This window comes from Rhinopithecus bieti, unplaced genomic scaffold, assembly GCF_001698545.2.
Source record: "Rhinopithecus bieti isolate Rb0 unplaced genomic scaffold, ASM169854v2 scaffold_6907, whole genome shotgun sequence".
Lineage (NCBI taxonomy): Eukaryota > Metazoa > Chordata > Mammalia > Primates > Cercopithecidae > Rhinopithecus > Rhinopithecus bieti.
The window spans coordinates 1,817,023-1,832,308 of record NW_016805647.1 but is presented as its reverse complement, the minus strand read 5'-3'; the positions used below and the strand labels follow the sequence as shown (position 1 = coordinate 1,832,308).

General features: G+C 40.5%; 1 protein-coding gene across 7 annotated transcripts in view; it reads left to right on the top strand.

The window, feature by feature from the left end:
• Positions 1-1,714, top strand: part of PPCS (phosphopantothenoylcysteine synthetase) — a 4,634-nt gene extending 2,920 nt beyond the window's left edge. For all 7 annotated transcript variants that reach the window (XM_017873205.1, XM_017873208.1, XM_017873210.1 and 4 more), the window contains one exon: positions 901-1,714. In XM_017873205.1, coding sequence (XP_017728694.1) covers positions 901-1,398 — 498 coding nt within the window. In that variant the 3' untranslated portion in view covers positions 1,399-1,714. The remainder of the gene's footprint in view (positions 1-900) is intronic.
• The last annotated feature ends 13,572 nt before the right edge of the window (positions 1,715-15,286 follow it).

Sequence of the window (15,286 nt, the reverse complement as noted above, 5' to 3'; positions counted from 1 at the left end):
ATCTTTAGTTTATCCCATAGTTTTTAGTTCTATCTTGAAAGTAACAAAGCAACTGAACATTTCCCTGAGAAGGGATTGGGGATGAGGTACTAGGAGTTTTGGTCAAGTGAAAATAAAATCAGTTTCCTCACTGCTAAGTTGTGTTACAAGTGACCATTTTAAAATGGAATCTAAGAGACATTCTACCAATGCAAGAAATATTTAGGCTGAGAGGTTTAAAAACCCAACTTTATTTCGGCTTCTACCAAACACTTGTATGAACAGATTCTTTGTATCTGTTTAGTTGAGGATTTGGTTCAAAAATAAAGGGACATGCTTGAGAAAATATTAATGGTGGTAAGGGTGGCAGAGCAGGGCAGAGCTTATTCAGAAGACATGGTTTGCCCCAGAATATGTATGGAGCCTTGAATTTAGGCATCACTGTGAACTCTACAGAACCAAGGCTTTTTTTTTTTTTTTTTTTTTTTTGAGACAAGGTCTTGCTCTGTTGCCCAGGCTGAAGTGCAGTGGCACGAATACAGCTCACTGCATCCTCAACCTCCCAGGCTCAAGTAATCCTCCCATCTCAGCCTCCTGAGTAGCTGGGACTACAGGTGGGTGCCACCATGATTGGCTAATTTTTGTATTTTTTTTGTAGAGACCTGGTTTTGCCATGTTGCCCAGGCTGGTCTTGAACTGGGCTCAAGCGATGCACCCACCTTGGCCTTCCAAAGTGCTGGGATTACAGGCCAAGCCACTGTGTTCCCCTAAGGCTTTTTAAACTAAGCATTTAATTGAAAAGTTTGATAGTTGAGAAATCCCACTTAAATTTGATTCCTTAGTTTCCCTAGTTTCCCATGAGATTGACCTGGTAGATAATGGCCATTGTTTGCTTATTAAGCTTTTCTTTTTCCAATACAGATAACAATGAAGATGGTGCCAAAACTGCTTTCTCCTTTGGTTAAAGATTGGGCTCCCAAAGCATTTATAATTTCCTTTAAGTTGGAGACTGACCCCGCCATTGTAATTAATCGAGCTCGGAAGGCTTTGGAAGTTTATCAGCATCAAGTGGTGGTGGCTAATATCCTTGAGTCACGACAGTCCTTTGTGTTTATTGTAACTAAAGACTCGGAAACCAAGTTATTGCTATCAGAGGAAGAAATAGAAAAAGGCATAGAGATAGAAGAGAAGATAGTGGATAATCTTCAGTCTCGACACACAGCTTTTATAGGTGACAAAACTGAAGTAAAAGCCCTTACAGGATCAAAATTGTTCAGGGCTCCTAGAGATGGTGAAAACTATAATAAAACTGTGGCTTTCATATGGACAGAGAAAATGAAAGAAAGGGAAAAGGCAGTGGTATGCAGGCAAATATGGTTTGGTATTTGTCTTTTAATGACACCTGATACACTCACCTGAATGTTATTTTGATTTTGAAATTGAACACTACAACTGTTTCTCACCTTTAAAAAGAAGAGCTTATTGGGAATTACATATTCCTTAAAATATACATGGGGGCCTGAATATCAGCCATCTTTATACTATAAAAAGATTATGGATGCATGAATGGTCATGCTTTGGTGATCAAATATTGGTTGAATGCCTATGTATGCCAGGCCCTGTGCTGAGCCATGAGGATTAAAAAGATGAATAAACATGTCTTGTTTAGGAAATGGATGTATAAAAAATTAAGTGCAATAAAGTGTGTGTCCAAAAGCTGACCCAATGGAAAGGATGTTTTGTTTTGTTTTGTTTGAAATTTATCAAACATAGGAGTAGGAAAGAAGGATACCTCCCTGAAGATAGATTGTAGAATGATGAGCTTTTCACTGCATTCACTTTTTGCTTCTTATTGTAGATTCACCTCATATTTGGGTAACAGTTTACAATTCAAGTATTTTAGGACTGCTCTTCAGGTTAACTTAGTATGTCCTTCCACCTGGGACCAGGCAGGGGCCACTTGGTGATCTCTGTCCTGAGGGAGGCATTACAGTGTGGTAGAGTATGGGCTAGGAGTCAACTTAGCCAGCTGTGCCACCTATTAGCTTTATAAACTTAGGCATTTGACTTAATCTCAGTGTCCGCATGCATAAAATGGGGATAATCTCTCTGCAAAGTAATGCCATTTATTGTGAGGATTAAATGAAATAGCAAACAAAAAGCATCAGTCTGGTGCCTAGCACTTGATTGACACTCACTAAATGGTTGCAATTATTGTTTTTCTCACTTAGCAAAGCAGTGTTACACCAGTGCCCTGCTTAATCTTTGAATCCTTGAGAATCTTTGAAAAACTTTGAATACATCTCTTGCTGTCCTGGGTTTTGGGTTGGGAGTGCACAAGTAGCATAGTGCAAAAAAATTCCCTAAATGATCTGTAGGATAGTCCAGGGTACAATTTGAAAAATTAGCATTAATGACTAAGGTAGAAGCAGGTACTGTGTTTCACATAAATATTTGACTTAAAATACAATTCATGGTGTTTCATGGAGTAGGGAAGGGTAGCCCCTGTGTCTGTCTGATAATAGAAGTACAATACATTTAATTGAGAAGATTTGACAGAAATTCTAAGGCTGAAATACTTCATTAATCAGGAAGTGTGACCTTGAACAGAAGAAAAATAACTGCAGCAGTCAAGACTGCTGGAAGCAGCAGTCCCTTTGAACAAACATTTTTTTTTCTTAGAGACAAAGTCTTGCTTTGTCACCCAGGTTGAAGTGCAATGGTCCAATCATGGTTCAGTGTAATCTTGAATTCCTGGACTCAAGCACCCCTGCCACAGCCTTCTGAGCAGCTGAGACTACAGGCATGTGCCACCATGCCCGGCGAAATATTTTATTTTTCATAGAGACAAGGTCTTACTATGTTACCCAGGCTCCTTTGACAATGATTTTAAGTGAACTTCAGGTCCAATTTGCAAAACCCCAAAAGCAGTGGGCTCTGTCAGTGGCTGCAGTACTGAAGGGCAAGTAGTAGAATATGTTCTCTGCATTCATAGCTTCATGTGGATGATGACTGTCATCATCTTTGAATGTACAAGGGGCATATGTGGGGTTAAAAGTAGAAGTGATCTTAATGTTTGTCTTTACCATAATTATTACCTCCCTTGGGAATCATTTTATATCCTGCCTTGTTAACGCTTAAAAACAATCAGTGTTCTACATGAAATTATTTAGTGTTTCCCACTTCAGTTTATATTCAGAGCACTTAAAAAGATTATTTACACAAGTAAAAAATCCAGGGGGGAGAGGGAGAGAGAGAGAGAGAGAGAGAGAGAGAGAGAGAGAGAGAGAGAGAGAGAGTGTGTGTGTGTGTGTTTTAACAGCAAATGGAAGTGTATAAAGAAAAGGAACATGAGTCAATGAGGGTAAGAAAGAACCTAATCTTGGATGGAGGATCAAGGAATGTCTCCCTGAGTAGGTGATGCTTAAACTGATAAACAGGAGTGAAGTGGGCTACAAGTGCTGGTGGTGAGCATTTTAGTTCAGAAAAAACACTTGCAAGAGGTCTAGTGCCAGAAGGAGAGGTTGAAGCACTTTATTATATAAAGAGTAAGATACGTCCAGATAATGCATGTAGAACCAGCAAAGATTTGGAAAGTATCCTCTTGGGGAACTAGAGTTAAGACCAAGAAATGTTGTGTTTGGGATACCAGCAAAGCAAGGGCCCCCAAAACATAAGTAAAATCGAGTTTTGATAGTTAACTAGAATTCTGCTATAAGGCCATCTAAAAAGATATCAATTGAGTATGTTAAATTTTGTGTCATTTATAAGTTTTATTTTGCATTACACAGGTGGGGAGATAAGGTTCACCTTACCTGAATTTTCAGTGCTTAGGACTTCTAAAGGGCTTCAGCCTTAGGGATAATTCTAGTCAAGCCCAGTGTCTTCCTTTTTACAATAATAAGCTCGGTCCAAAGATTGTGATTTATCTTGCGTGCCCCACGTGGCTAGTGACACGATCTAGGCCTAAAATTCAGAACTCTTGAGCTAGCACTCCCTGCCCCTTTAAGAATGAAGGAACTTATAGAAAAATAAATCCAAGTTTAGTAGGCACGGGCTGTAGTTGAGGCCTGGCGGGAAGCTCTTTGAGAACTAGAATGCCCCAAGACAAAACGTATTCGCCAAGTCGCAAGCGCGCGACATGACGTTACCATGGTTACAGTTGTCTCCAACGCCAATGGAATGAACTGTACTATCGATACGGCCGGGACAACTCCGCCCCCGACCCGAAGGCCAATGGTATGAGCTATAATAACAGTCTCCACAAGAAGCACAGTCTCTGGCGCCATTGGTGTGCGTCGTCTCTATGGTTCCCGCCGGAAGGACCCCTTTGCGTCTCTGCGGCGAGCGCAGTTGCTATGACGCCCGGGTCTCCTTCTGCACCTGCTGCTAGCAGCTGGGCGCCTAGTGGCCGAGCGACTCCGGGACCCTCGCGGCACCCTCCGCAGGAAAACTTCCGACTTGGTTCCTGAGGTTCCTGCCTCAGCCCTAAGGAGGAAAGCACCCATTCTCCCCTCTTTTCCGCATTCCAGGCCTTTTCTGCTTCTCCCCAGCATGGCCCGAAACTACAGGAGGGGAAACCCTCCTGGCCCGGCCTTTCTAGACTCTGGCTGCAGTGATTCCGCCTGAAGGAGAATTAGCCCGTTTTCCCCGGACCCAGCTGCCACAAGCATTTAGTATTAGGCTGCCGCCTGTTATTAGAGCGGGCTTACAACATCCTCAGCGAGGTAGGTCGGCGTTCCTTTTCTCACTTAAAGGTGAGGTGTCGAGGCGCGTCCCTGGACAGACAGCGCCCGAAGTTCCAGGCCACTACGAAGTCCACGGAGGCGCAGCTTTCCCCTGCGTGTAGGCCCGCGAACAAAGAACTACCGTGTTGTGTTTTTTTTTTGTTTGTTTTTTTGTTTTTTTTGGCCGATGTTCGTCATGCAGAACCTTGAATCCCGATGAAGATTTGGAGGCCCTTTGTATCCTCAGCATCAGAGGTCATGAAGTCAGTTACCTTCTGCCTTTCAAGCTACAACTTTTTCCACTTCACTCATCACTCCAAGCACCAGTTTTCTTCTCATCCTGCTTATTTCACAGCCATTTTAACCTTTCCCTGTTAACGCTGCACATTATTGAATGTCCATTTGTCTCCACCACCTCTGTCATCTATAGACCACCTCCTTCTGCATTCCTGCTGCAGTGCTTTGTGTACCTAAGTATTTCGCATTCTCCAGCTCTGCAGTCATTGGGAAGATTTTTGTTTTTCTTTGCATTATGGCAACGTTTCAGTCTTGGGTAAACTAGAGACTAGGAGAAGTGCACATTGGTAAATATAAACATTAAATACTGCAGGCCTAGTGTGTTTTGAAAATGGAAAAAAAAATTGCAGTATTGGACCCATTTCAGGCTTATATAATGAAAGAAGGTTGTTCCTTGTTTAATTAAATTTTATTGATGTGTTTATCAATGTGAAAAGGGCATTCAAAATGATCATGTAAGATAGGATTTCAACTTTAAGCCCGTACGAACCCAACATTGGGGATATGATGTAATTTTCCGGAGAGGAGATAATTGAAACAGTACTTGTGCCTTCTTTTCCTGACAATTTCTGAATCAGAAAACATTCTTTGTGATGTAAGCCAAGAAACAAAACAATAAAGAGTGATTGAAAATAAATATTTTGGCAAGGGAGCAGACACAATAGTTCTAAAAAGACTGGAACAGAGGGCCTTAAATATGGCATAAGATTAACTTAGATCCAGTGCAATTTTATTTTTGCTTGGAAAGCTTGCCTTAATTTGTCTTACAATATGCATTCCTTGTTGAATCTTACTATTTCTTCTTCAGTATTCAGATTTAAAAGTAAACCTATTTTGAGGATATACAGAACATATACATTTTAAACAGCTGTTTGGGGCTACGATTATTTGGATATTTTGATTTCTCAGTCCAATCAAAGCAGTTGTTTGTGATGTCTCATGCTTAGAGCCAGGTCAAGTTTTTAAATATTGAGAAATTCAGCTTTCTCCTCTAGAACAGATCGGAAAACAAAAACAAGTTCTGCAGCCTTTTCAATCTTGCACATTAAATTGGAACTGGATAAACCCTAACTCTTGAAAAAAGAGTATATTAGATGCTATATTGCAAGGGGCTTTCCTTTCCTTTACTCTTCTAATATGTATTTATTGAATAGCAAGGCATAAATTTAAAAAAAAAATTTAACCTGGGCAAACATGGCAAAAACCTGACTCTACAAAAAATGCAAAAAATTAGCCAGGCATGGTGGAGCACTCCTGTAGTCCTGGCTACTCTGGAGGCTGAGGTGGGAGGATCACTTGAGCCTGGGAGGTTGAGGCTGCAGTGAGCTATGATCACACCACTGCACTCCAACCTGGGCTACAGAGTGAGACCCTGTCTCAAAAAAATAAATTCCTGTCATTCTAGCACAGTTTTTTGTTTGTTTTGTTTTGTTTTGTTTTGAGATGGAGTTTCACTCTTGTTGCCCAGGCTGGAGTGCAATGGCGTGATCTCGGCTCACTGCAACCTTTGCCTCCCAGGTTCAAGTGATTCTCCTGCCTCAGCCTCCTGAGTAGCTGGGATTATAGGCATGGGCCACCACACCCTGCCAATTTTGTATTTTTAATAGAGACGGTGTTTCTCCACATTGGTCAGGCTGAGTCTCGAACTCCTGACCCCAGGTGATCTGCCCGCCTCAGCCTCCCAAAGTGCTAGGATTACAGGCGTGAGCCACAGCACCCAGCCTCTAGCACAGTTTTAAACCTGGGGAACAGGGTGGGGTTCTGCCCCCTGTGAGACATGTGGCAATCTATGTAAACATTTTTAGTTGTCACAGCTAGGGGTATGCTACTGGCATCTAGTTGGTAGAGACCAGGGATGCTGCTCCATATCTTATTATACACAGAACTGCCTCCACAACAGCTCAGAATGGCAGTAGTGCCAAGGTTGAGAAACTCTGTCTTAACACATCAATAGTTCATTTTTTTTGTTCTGTGTCAGTCCTGCTCAGCTGTGTACATTTTTACATAGTTATGTACATTTTGCCTTTCTTTTTCACTTAATTTTATATTTTAAACATTTTTTACATTGCTACACTGTTTTCAACTTTTGAAAAAAGTATACTAATTTTATTTGGGAATTGAAAAACTGTGCATAATATGTATTGTATTTAAGATGTGTGTGAGTTTTAAATTATATTTGTGTGAAAGGAGTGGAAGATAGAAGAAAGAAAGGTTACAGTGAAAAGTCACCTACTGGATATTTCAGTTTTTGTGGCTGTGCTATGTACTTTGTTCCCTAGTGTCACTCAAAGACTTTGGAGTCCAAAGCTCAGCCTTTGCTCAGAGGCGGGAGATGTGCTATGGCATAAGATAGGATCCTGGCCCCTGCAATGCAGTTGGAGAGTACCTACTAGGAGAAAAAACAACAGGTAGACAGAACCCATTATCCTTGACCTCTTCTCGTTTAAAATTCTTGTCTCAGTTTGCTTTACCACTTTATTCTTTACATCTAGAAGTTTTTTGGAGGCCTAAAACCATTTCAGGATGTACTTCTTTCCAGAGATTGGATTTTTAAGAGATTTAATGAGCATTTACTTAGTATCTACTTTGGACAGAATAGTTTTTTGGTTTTGTTGATTGAATTTTTTTTTTTTTTTTTTTTTGAAAAAAATTTTTTTTTTTTTTTTTTTTTTTTTTTTTTTTTTTTTTTTTTTTTTTTTTTTTTTTTTTTTTTTTCAGATGGAGCCTTGCTCTGTTGCCCAGGCTGGAGTGCAGTGGCGAGATCTCAGCTCACTGCAGCCTCTGCCTCCTGGGTTCCAGCGATTCTCCTGCCTCAGCCTCCTGAGTAGCTGGGATTACAGGCACATGCCACCATGCCCGGCTAAATTTTGTTTTTTTTAGTAGAGACGGGGTTTCACCATGTTGGCCAGGCCGGTCTTGAACTCCTGACCTCAGGTGATCCACCTGCCTCGGTCTCCCAAAGTGCTGGGATTACAGGCGTAAGCCACCAAGCCCGGCCAAGAATAATATTCTTATGTACTTTGTTGTGTGGGCAATTTTAGGTACAGTTTAGATATCAGAGCATTTATAATTTAGTTTTATTACTTCAAGATCTAGTTTACCAGAATTTGAAAGTTAATCATCAAGTCTCAATAAATCCACTGGGAAAATGTTTGTTTGGGGATCTCATAGCACCATTCCAGGCAGAGTGACCTGAATGTCAAAATTTGTGGAAATATGGCCGGGCGCGGTGGCTCAAGCCTGTAATCCCAGCACTTTGGGAGGCCGAGACGGGTGGATCACGAGGTCAGGAGATCGAGACCATCCTGGCTAACACGGTGAAACCTCGTCTCTACTAAAATACAAAATTAGCCGGGTGAGGTGGCGGGCGCCTGTAGTCCCAGCTACTCGGGAGGCTGAGGCAGGAGAATGGCATAAACCCGGGAGGCGGAGCTTGCAGTGAGCTGAGATCCGGCCACTACACTCCAGCCAGGGCGACAGAGCGAGACTCTGCCTCAAAAAAAAAAAAAAAAAAAAAAAAAAATGTTTGTGGAAATATAAGCAGCATGATGGGGACCAATAAGTATACTGACATGAATGGCTAATGTCAAGGCGTGGCAGAAGACAAGGCTAGAGAGACTGGGAGGAACCAGATTGCGAAAAATATCTGGTCCCAAGCTAAAGGGTTTGAACTCTACCCAAAAGCGACGAGAAGGTTAAGCAGCAAGTGATTTGCATTCGGGAGGATCAGTCTGGAGTTTTGCTGAGAACAGATTGGATGGGGGCCACCTGGCAGCAGGAACATCAGTTAAGGACGCTATTACACTAAACTGAACCAATAGTGAGGCAAGCCTAAACTAAGGCAATAACCCTAGACACGGAGAGGATGAATTAGAAAATGATGAAAGAAGTACTGCAAATTCAGTGACTGATTGCATACCAGAGTAGAATGAATAGGAAGGAGGGTCAAGGATGAATCCTGGGTTTCTGGCTTGGGAAACTGTTGACAGTGATTTTAACTATGAAATACAGAAGGAGGAAAAGATGAATGGGTTGTTCAAGCTGACTTGTTCACTAGACAACTGGAATGCATTGGTCTTAAACCGTAGATTCATTTTATATTGCCCTCCTAGCTTATAGCTTCTTCTCTGGAACTTGCATTTCTCTGCCTAATCTTGCTTAAAGAGTAGGCCCTCAGAGGCCATATTTGTACCCCTACTTTCAACATTATTCCATGTACAGCTGACTGAATGGGGAAAATACAGGTAACTTTGAAGAGGCAGGCACAGCCTATTAGGTGAGCAACAAACAATTGTCTCTTTCAAAAATTTGAACTAAGAGATACAAAGATAGAAATGACTTAATCTAAAAAGTCACATAGGCTAAGGACTTGAATAGCTGTTTTCGGCCTTGCTGATGAGCAAGCAGAGGAAGCTTCTGTAGAGAAGCAAGAGGACCACACTCACAGGGAAGCTCAGAGACAAAAGACCTCATGGGTCAGGAGAGACCATTAATGGCTGTGTAGTTCCATATCCAATTCCTGTGTAGCCACATTTAGTTTCCAGCGTATGTCCTTGTACCTCATCCACTCAATAACCCTCATATAGTAGTTGGGATTGGCTGGTTGTGTGAGGGACAGAAAGCCCAAAATAATAATGCATTGAAAAAGAAAGAAATGTATTCCTCCCACATAAAAGTCAAGAAGAAAGCAATCTATAACTGGTAGAGCAGCACCTTGAAATGGTCAGAGACCCAGGTTTCTTCTCTCCTGATATTACAGCATCCGTGGCATATGGTTTCCAGCTAATGGTGCCCAGGACGGCTGCTCAAGCTTCAGCTATCTTGTCTGAATTCCAGCTAGTAGAAAGGAAGAAGGAGCAAGAAAGGGGGTATCATGTTCCTTAAGGACAGTTTCTGGAAGCAGCACATAATTCCATTTACACCCATTGGTCAGAACTTGGTCACCTGACCGTATCTATCAGTAAGGAAGTCAGCCTTGTGATCAGTCAAAACACTAAATGTCTTATTTCTGTGGAAGAAGGGAATAGTAAATATTAAAGGACACCAGCAGTCTCTGCCACCCTCACCTGTATTCCAACTTCAATGTGTTTCTGTTTCTTGCCACTCCTTCTAGATTGATCTGGAGCATAGCAGAGAGAGATTCTTCTTTAATCTTCCAAACAACCCAGTGCGGTAGGCAATACTATTACATTTATTCTACACACAGAATACAAATTTAAAGAAGTTACCTGACTTGTGTAAGTCACACAATTACAAAGTAGCAAAGCCAAGGTTTGAGCCAAGGTATGTTAGACTCTTGTGCCCAAGCTGTTAATGACATGGTAGTGAGAAGGGCGGAGAGCTAAAGGCAGGGTTCTTGGAAATGGCAGCATTTGAAGGGATGGAAGAGGAGGAAGCCAGGAAGAATACTGAGAGGGAAAGGCTAGAGACATAGGAGTCAAAACAGGACAAAGTGACATCACAGAACAGAATAAAAAAAAAAACAACTTTCAGCGAAGGAGTGAAGAGGTACGCAAAGAGATCATATGTTAAAACAAACAAAAACAGGGCCAGACACAGTGGCTCACCCCTGTAATCCCAGCACTTTGAGAGGCTGAAATGGGAGGATCACTTGAGCCCAGGTGTTCAATTCCAGCCTGGGCAACATACCAAGACCCTTGTTTCTACAAAAAAAAATTTAAAAAACAAGATGGGCATGGTGGCACACTCCTGTAGTCCTAGCTCCTCATGAGACTGAGACGGGAGGATCACTAAAGCCCAGGAGTTTGAAACTGTAGTGAGCTATGGATGTGGCATTTTGAGTTCATTGTTGACTGATAATTTGAGTACAATGGTGAGAACAGAAGGCAAAATGCAGCAAATGTGGGAGTGTGGAAGCCAAACACAGAAGCCACAATATAGGAGTGTGGGAGACAAATTGTCCAAAAGAGGATATAGCTAGACAGGAATATGGTGGAGCTAAAGGAAGGTTATTTTTTGTATCTTTAAGACCAGAGATGTCTTGAGCTGAGGACAAGAGAACAGTAGAGAAGGAGATAAAGAACATACAGAAGAGAAAATGCTTCCCTAAGGAAGCAGTATGGGATGGGGCCTAGAATATGGGTACCAGGATTAACCTTGATCAGGAGGATAGGAAGCTCTTTCACTGAGAAGGGAAAGAGGACAAGATTGGTAAAGATGAAGGTTGGTATGTTGGTAAGGAGAAGCAGCTGACAGTTTTATGATGACCTTAGCTTTACTAGTTCTCTGGGAGACAAGGTCGTTTGCCAAGAGTGAGGGGAGAGGTGAGATATTCAGTTTGATGGAGAGGTGAAAGTTTCGAATAGTTGCTGAGTGAAATAGTAAAGAAACTAGCAACTCATAAGTGACCCAGTGGTTGAGAAGCTTCGCTCAGACCAGAGGCCATGAATTTGTAATGGTTCAAGTTTGCACGCTTGTTTGATTTTGTTCTCTACCAGCACTCAGCAACCTAAAATAGGTGGAGAATAGTCAAATGCATGAACTTTTCCAGGGCTGAGATTTGCAAGGAAGGTGGGACAAAGGGGTAAGATAACTGGGGATGTTGGTGAAGGACTGAAATGATCAACAGTTGGGTTTAGGCTTGAGGGGCAAACAAGTGAAGCCAAAGAGTATCTGGTTTGAGAGAGGATGTAATGGTCCAGAGACTGGAGGTCTTATTGTAATTGTAGAATTCCTTTAGTTTAAGAGAGCAACTGCTTCACACCCATTAGGATGACTTTTTTTTTTTTTTAAAGTAACCCAAAGTAAGTGTTGACAAGGATGTGACAATATTAAGACCTTCTGCATTGCTGGTAGGAACATAAAATGGTACAGCTGCAGTAGAAGACAGTAGGACAGTTCCTCAAAAAAAAAAAGTTAAATACAGAATTATATATCTAGCAATTCCACTCTTATGTATATACCCCAAAGAATTGAAAACAGGGACTCAGATACTTTTAAACACCGGTGTTCATAGCAGCATCATTCACAATAGTTGAAAGGTGGAAACAACCGCAATGTCCATCAACAGGTGAATGTATAAATAAAATGTGCTATGTACATACAATGGAATATTATTCAGTCTTAAAAATAAATGAAATTATGGTTAGCGATACAACATGGATTAACCTTGAAGACATTATGCTGCGTGAAATAAGCCAATACAAAAGGACAAATATTGTATGATTCCACTTCTATGAGTGATATAAAATAGGCAGGTTTATAGAGACAGAAAGTAGAATAGAGATTCCCAGGCTGGGAAAGAAGGGAATGAGAAGTTACTGTTTAATGGGTGTAGAGTTTCTGTTTGGGATAATGAAAACTTTCTGGAAATGATAGTGGTGATGGTTAGACAACATTGTGATTGTACTTCATCCCATGGAATCATACAGTTAAAAATGGTTAAAATGGTAAATTTTAAGTTATGTATATTTACAACAATTAAGAAAAAGAAGGGAAGAGGCATAGAAGGTGTTAGAGGGAGACACATGGAATTTAGGTTGGCAGGGTTTCAACATTAGTTCAGGCTGTTCATAAGGACTTAGGTGTAGCCATGAAGCTAGACGGCTAGAAAATGGTGAATAAAGATCACTGGCTTTGGGAGGATGGTCAAGTGATGGAGCTTGGGTGATTTGTGCACTTGAGTATTGACCTGAAGCCTATATTGTCCTCCTGATCAGCAAGGATCAGATCCAAAGTTTTTTCCAATATCCCTGACCCATTTTTCCTTTCAACATCCTCCAATCTAAGACTCCCCTACTCCACCCCTACAGCATGGGGATTATGCTGTTGGGCAAGCAACCCACAGTATAGGACTTATAATAATTTAAGCATTTATTTTCTAATCCCCTCATCAGTTTATCACAACTGCTTTTAGCACTTTGAGGTATTTGCTTCCAGTCTTTTCTTTGTGTCTCTGGTGTTCACATAGTTATAATAATACTTTTGCATTCTGCTTTTCCTCTTAGCATTATCACAGAAGCATTTTTGCATATTGCCAAATAGTCCTCATAGGATGCTATGTATTCTTAGTATCTTGGGCTCTCTGCTACCCAGGACTAAAACCACAAGTAACTATGATGCTCAGAGACCTGGTAGGGAGAATGGGGAAGATATGAGTGGGGACCAGGTGAAGAAGGTTGGGGGAACAAAAGAAAATTTTTAGTTATATGTCATGAGGAGGACCCACAGAGGTGCGGGATTCAGACTTGCATTCTTTTTCATCAGTATGAGTATCAGCTGATAATTAAAACCATGTATCGTCTATAAATACTGTTGATGTGGAAATGGTAAGACTCTAGAAAGCTTGGCAATCAAGGAGAAAAATAATAAAAATATGGTTTTGCTTTTTAAAAAGCAAAATAGTGTATTTATGTGGACTGAAGCACAATAACAATTATATCTGTCACTGCAATTTGGGTCAGATTAACTTGGTTGAAAGTTGTATTTGATTAGAACAGCAAGTCCTATTAATAGTTAGTGGTTCTAATCACTTGAGAACTTGAGGTCAGGAGTCTGAGACCAGCCTGACCAACATGATGAAACCTTGTCTCTACTAAAAATACAAAAATTAGCCAGGCGTAGTGGTGCACACCTGTAATCCCAGCTACTCAGGAGGCTGAGGCAGGAGAATCGCTTGAACCTCGGAGGCAGAGGTTGCAGTGAGCTGAGATCATACCACTGCACTCCAGCCTAGGCAACAGAGCTAGACTCCATCTCAAAAAAAAAAAAAAGTTAATTGTTCTAGTAACAAAGATATCACTTCATCAATCAGCAGATATTTATCTTTCATATACTGTCATAGTGCAAACTGTTATGTCATGATTACTTGCAACCTAAAAAAACTAAAGACAATATCGATAGCAGACTTAGATAAAGAAGTTGCAGAAGAGAACTGAATTAATGAGAAGTCAACATAAATTATAAGACATATTCTGTGACTAAAATCAATCCTGGATAGTATAGAATTAGGGGCCTCTCTAGCTTCCAGAGGAGTCCTTTTATTTCTAAATATGCAATAAAAGGAACAAAGACTTCTTTGGACTTTAAAAAAGAAACAAGAGCCCTTTGGGAGACTTCAGATAAAAGTTGCAAACTTCAGAACAGACAGAAAAGCTTTTTCTTTCCATTGTACATAATTTTCATTAAATATGTCATTTGTTATTTTAGAAGATATACAGTTGTTCAAAGCTTACATTTTTCGGTATTAGCAGCTATTTCATTTAAGTGCTCATAACTAGATAACAGTAGGAAAAGTAAAATATGCATTGTAGAGAGTCTGACTCTAGTCATATATACATAGACTTCTTTATTCCTGCTTTCAATTTTCCTCACATAGCAGCTTTGTGTGTGTATTGCCAGCTGTATTTTGTTCTTTAGAAATATCTTAGATTTTCCAAGCTGTATATACATACACATACATAAGTGTGATGACGGATCAGGTGGCTTACTAGCTTTCTGTCACTAGAACCCTAAAGACTAGTACTCTAATAAGGAGCCTAAGGTGGCACCTACATAGATATCTTGCATCCTCAGTCGTGTGTGTGTGTGTGTGTACATACACATATGCTTATTTTTTCTATCAAGGGAAAAGTTCAGTTAGAAGACATACTTCACCATCTTGAAAAAGAAGAAATCAATCCTGTTGCTACTACAGACGAACAACTCTGTTTGGTGCTTATTCCAGCCAGCACAGTGAAGACAGGCTGAGGACTGCTACCAGAAATGTAGAAGAGCTTGTAGTGAAGCACATGGACGAAACAAAAGAAGTAAGAACTAATAGTATAGAATTTTAAAGACGCCTGTGATTTTGTTCATTGCCCTTCATTAAATTGACATATTTAGAACTAATGTTTGGCTATCACTGTATAGTTGGAAAAGCACCCACGTGTAGACTTTTTTTTTTTTTAATGAAACATGGCAACAGTCTGTATTGGTTTCCATTAAGACTACATGTACAGGATGTTGCCCAGTGATAATTGGTTGAACATCTAAATAGGACTGCTCCAGGTAGCTTAGGTGACTCTTTTCTTTGAAGGCTTAGAAACTAATGTCGGCATAGTATCAGTGGATCTGCTTCTCAAAGGTGGGCTTGTATCAACCAAAGTCTAGAGATGAGACACCTCCTTTTTAATTAACAATAAGAAATATAATTGCCAGAGGAACTAAACATGTATTTTTGGTGGCTGATGTATTCTCTTACAGACACATTATGTGGGAAGCTAACTTTTAATTAGATGTTTACTTGGTGAACAAATGATTCTAATTTTTTTTTTTTTTTTTTT